The 5,204-nt window shown below is 33.5% G+C and overlaps 1 protein-coding gene across 1 annotated transcript; it reads right to left on the bottom strand.

Moving 5' to 3' along the window:
• Positions 1-2,488: 2,488 nt before the first annotated feature.
• Positions 2,489-4,972, bottom strand: LOC141398732 (uncharacterized). Its single transcript, XM_073976345.1, has 3 exons — positions 4,061-4,972; positions 3,566-3,998; positions 2,489-3,485 (listed from the first exon to the last, which is right to left on the bottom strand). The coding sequence occupies exons 1-3, from the start codon at positions 4,778-4,780 to the stop codon at positions 3,397-3,399; spliced, it is 1,242 nt and encodes a 413-aa protein (XP_073832446.1). The 5' UTR covers positions 4,781-4,972; the 3' UTR covers positions 2,489-3,396.
• Between the last annotated feature and the right edge of the window lie 232 nt (positions 4,973-5,204).

The following is a 5,204-nucleotide window of genomic DNA, read 5'->3' as shown; positions in this document are numbered from 1 at the left end:
GTTTATTAATATGTCAAGAATAAAAAATGAAAGACGTCATACAAAAATACAATACATACGACTTGCGATTTTAAATGTATTTATTTCCTTTTTATGTCTTTATGTGCCCAGAACAACATCTGATGCAAGTTTTTGCTGTTCATTTAGAAATTAATGAACGAGAGTAGAGTACCAAACTGTTCACAAAAGGCAGGTGATAGTCCCCAGGAACAGTTATATCAAATTCATCCAACAAGGAATACGCATTTTGAACAACAAGCTTAAGAAATCATATGTTAAAAAAACGGCCAATTCCCTCCAACCAAAGATTTATTGAAATAGCATTTTAATAAAAAATTTAATTTCGGGTACTCCTTCGCTAGTCAGTTTAAAAGCCATTATCTGTAACATCTTAAAGTGGCATTCAATATTTTTAACACCAACAGGATCCACTACATTTTTCGCCCTTGGCATAAACATCAATGAAACGAAATGGGCAAGTCATCTGAAAATAAAGGATGTCCTTGGTTGGACTGAATTTAACACCTGTGTGTAATACAACCACATACATATCTGGGTATTCCGCCTGTGTAAAAACCCCATTTATGTTGCGTCGAACTATGTTCAGTACTCCGATTGGACATATCGACTGACTTATAGCATGTTGTTAAAATAGAATCGGCTGGGATAATCCTGTCCTTTCCATTCTTTGATGTTGGGAGAAAGGTAACATTTGGCCTCTGGGAAGAAAGCATTAGGCTTTCGTATGTCAACCATTTGTTCCACCAAGGATATTGTTGTAGCGGAAGCTAAAAACGTTGAAGGACTTGAACAATATAAATCAAGTTCTTTTAGCGGACTTGTAAAGAAGATAATTCCACGTTCTTGGTACTTTGATCATGGTTTCTTACATGGAAATGTGTAAAGCTTTGGTCATAATTGCCGTAGATGAACTGCAGGGATGAAATTGTTAAATAATGATGAGCTTTGATGACATTTTCTGGTTCATTACCACGTATTTTTATTGATGAAAGATTCAATAACTATTACCGAAATATGTATCTCATATCTTCATTTCAATTTAATTCGTTTTAAAATTATTTTGTATTGATGTTTTGCTTTTGACTTTTTATTTTTTGTTCTTTCACAAATGTCAAATATTCCCTTTGACAAATTTACAAATTTTTACACAACCAAATTTGTGTAGTAGAAAATAGCAGAAGAGAAAGCCTTTCAGAGCCATTTTTATTTAAAGAGAAAAGCTAATTTTGCCAGTTTTTGTTGCACGGGAACGCATTTTTTCAGAAAATTGTAAAAATAGTACTAAATAGTACTATTTTGCAGGTTCTGGAACACAACTAAAATAATGGCATGGCAACACAAATTATATCAAGGGTTCACAAAATGCGGCACTATTTTCAATTTTCCAACTTGTGAACCCTTCCTCACTTTTTTTCGCTAATCCCTTGTCATTTGTGATAGGTCGAGAAGTGAGCTGCAACTCACTCGTGAGAAGCTCTCTACGTGGGTATTCATGATCCCTATGTATAAATGAAAAGTTCAAATAAAAGTTCGTTAAGAGGTTGTAAGCGTTTTAATTTTACCGATTTTTGGCGGTAATTCTGAAGGGAATTTGGTCTTTCAATTTAAAGGAGAAAGTGAGAAAACTCACGGGGAGTTTATGTTTGGAAAAAACCCCAATGTCTGCGATAACGTTGGCGTATCAGCCAATCAGACGCCGGCAACCATGTTACTATTTTTAATTTGTCGTGTAAAACGTTTTTAAAGAGAGCGTCATTCAGCGCCATTTTTGTTTAAAGAGAAGTGAACATTTTACAACTTTTTTGTGTACGGGAACGCTTCTTCGAGTAAAATGTGTAAAAGTCGTAAAATTTGTAAAAACTTTTTAGTTCTGTAACACAGCTTATATCAATGAATTTATCCTCAGCATTAAAAACAGCCATGTCAAAATTATTACGCCAATTAGTAGTGGAATTCTGTAGCTCATTTTTTGAGTTACCGACAAAAATCGGTAAAATTAAAACGCAAAATTATTAATGAAAAGTATTAATAAATGTTGACAGCATTGTTGCTATCGGTAGGATTTAGCAACAGCTTTATTTTGGTTGTTAACTCACCGAAAATTGTCGTTAATTACCGAAATTATAAGCATAATTTTACCGATATTTGTCGGTAACTCGTAAAATGAGTTACAGAATTCCACTACTGCTCGGTGCTCTAAAATTTCGGGCAAAAAAGATTGGATACCTTTGGTAATCGAAAAATACTCCTGGAAAATCTATTGAAAAACATTTGCTGAAAACATATTCGGGAACTGGATATTTCAGTAGGAAGCAAAAGGATGTTCAGATGCGCTGTACTGAGCACCCTTTTGCATACTCCCTCCCTCCATGGGTTCATGCTTTCTGTATCTGTTAAATATAAATAAGTAAATAAAATTCCTTGTCAACCTTTGTCTTTCCATATTCCATTTTAAACACTGTAAATATATATTTCCATAGTTTATTTTGAAATCAAATTTCATTGAATATATTAGTATTACATACATGCAACTAAAAAAATATTTCATTTTATTATTTTTTATAATATTATGGTGTAAATATTTCTTTTGAAAAAGTATACATATGTAGCATACATAAATAAGCGCCATCGTCGTTATATTTTTTTTCCCAGTTTCGTTTATATAGTACGTGATAGATGACATTAAAAAATATTGTTTAAAATTAAAAAATATTTTGAAACAAAAAAATACATTTATATGAATATGGAGCAATATTTAAGTCAAAAAAATCTTGTACAAAAATTTGCAAAATTTATTGATAAAAATAAAACATGTTTCTATAATATTTAAGGAAGTACATATTTGTTTTCTTGGAAGGTCATAAAAAATTAATGGCATACATCATGTAAAAAACATTTTATTAAATATCAATTTTGTTAAAAGCCTAGAATCTAGTTCCTATAAAGTAGATGTGTGTGAAAAAATCATCTTAAAACACAAAAAATAACGATTCATTTATTACAAAATTTATATAAATCTGGACATGTTTCTTAAATGAACTTCTAAAACCTAGGCTTGTTATTTTTGTTAAGTGAACAATTGCAAAAATTTTTAATTTTAATACTAAACTTTTTCGTTTTGTTTTTTACATTAAATCATTGCTAAGAATTTTTCTGCTGTTGTGGTTTCCTAAAAGGGAAATCAACTGAACACATGTGTAAATTAGAAAAAAAAAATATTTATGTGTTAGAAAATTGATGAAGGATGATTGTAAATTTACATACACATATAGAAAGCATAAAACATTGAAACCAAAATCACAAAATCTCCTCCTGGGAAACTTTATTTAATTGGCATCAATGTTAAGGTTTCAATATGTGTGTGTGCATGAACATTTAACAATATGATCCAATGAGACTAATAGACATGGTATCTGATACAGGATCAGGGGCAGAGATCGGTTTCCAATAACGGTTATAACTTACTGCAAAAACGACAAAGAATTAAAATATTTTAGAGATTATTTCGATTATTTCTACAAAAAGTATTTATTTCTGTACTTACAGACAAATGATTGTGGCAAACGCATCGACAGGGTACGACAACGATGACGGCACTCACTTGTGGGCCGTAATATTATAAAACGTGTCCCCAAGGCCTGTTGTATGTATACATGTGGACACTCAGTGTCCGGTAGAGTATATGAGGGTGCTTGAATTGTATCAATTGCCATAAATCGTTCCAGGGCCAAACTACTTGGTAGTTTTGCTGGTCTTGGTATTAGCTGGCGTAGCAAACGTGCCGGCAGCATGCGATTGCAACGCCATAAAGTATGGGTTTGCTGTTTAAATGTCTGATTAAATTGACTAAACAATTCATCAAGATTGGTTATATCTCGATTTGTGGATTGTACTCGATATGCATCACGATGAAAGATTTCCCGATTGTCCACAAATATTTTGTGGAAATCTTCTAACTCAATGGGCTCTTGATTTATCTGGAAAATGAAACGAAAATTCAATTTATTGAACATCCTCAAAGATAGTATGTACCACTTACCTTAAACACAAAAGGCACGTACTCCGAATTTAACAGTCTATTGAATGAAGAAGCATCCGCCTCTCCCTCACGTTCATTACTACCATCATTTTGTTTATTATTACCCAAACTATCTATGGAATTGGTTAAATCGATAACACCATCAACATGGGAACACGAAGAACAACTGAGATCATCGGTTACTTGAAAAAATGGATTACCCATTAGGCAGGATTCATCATACAGCTCGGTAAGACGTGGAAATCTCTGGATCAACGGTAAGGTCATACGACGCCATATACGCATACCAGGATACACAATCGATGATTGCATGTTACGTTCCGAATATGCCACTTCATGACGATACACAAAGAAACACAACAGAGCCAAGATCAAAAAGAATATATAGTATAAAATTTGACGTTTCCTATCCAGTATATGATTGAGCAATTCCATTTTCAGATAATTCATTGGTGAAAATCCTGAAAATCCCATGACACCAACTCTTGGTCTTCTGTCCTCCGTACCACCACTGGATGTCGTCGATGCCGACGAATCTTTGTCATTGTCACTGGAGAAATATTGGAAGAGCACATAATTATCGAATACAAAAGGACGCACCTCATAATGTTTTTCGGCGAATGCACGCAACTGTCGAAGTGCAGTACTATATTTGGCTAAAACTTGATGTCGGTTCGTGTGCAACGGTCCTGCTCCATAGTTGACATCAATATTATCCATTTAGTATTTATTTGCGTATCTATCAGCACTGAACTTTCCATTTACATACAACCAGTTTCTTTGATATTGCAAATTCACTTGAGTGTAGAGATAAAGTATTTTATTTTCTTTGTTTTTGTTTTGATTTTGTTCGTCTTCTTTCGCATAACAAAGTTGCGCAATGTTGATAATATGCAGACGTCACGATAATCTGGTCGGCATGGGAGTGCGAAGATTATTCGTTGAGCCGCATCCCAGCAAAATTTTTTGGAAGTTGTGCAAGTGGATTTATGATTTCACTACATCCTTCGATGCAGTCCACACGGAGTTATGAAAAATGCACTTCGTTGGATACAATTTAGCTATGTTCCTGTACGTGCAAGAATCTTCATGTTTTACCACTTTTTACTCGAAAAGCGTTCCTTTACTTCAGACACCAAACAAT

The sequence above is a fragment of the Musca autumnalis genome, unplaced genomic scaffold (assembly GCF_047663935.1).
Source record: "Musca autumnalis isolate F117 unplaced genomic scaffold, ASM4766393v1 scaffold_3, whole genome shotgun sequence".
Classification (NCBI taxonomy): domain Eukaryota; kingdom Metazoa; phylum Arthropoda; class Insecta; order Diptera; family Muscidae; genus Musca; species Musca autumnalis.
This window is presented reverse-complemented; position numbering and strand designations above follow the sequence as displayed.

Coding starts and splice junctions, on each gene's coding strand:
- LOC141398732 (XM_073976345.1), bottom strand. CDS start 4,780: ATGGATAATATTGATGTCAACTATGGAGCAGGACCGTTGCACACGAAC. Junction 3,999..4,060: donor ACGTGCCTTTTGTGTTTAAG/GTAAGTGGTACA, acceptor TTCATTTTCCAG/ATAAATCAAGAGCCCATTGA. Junction 3,486..3,565: donor TTTGCCACAATCATTTGTCT/GTAAGTACAGAA, acceptor TCGTTTTTGCAG/TAAGTTATAACCGTTATTGG.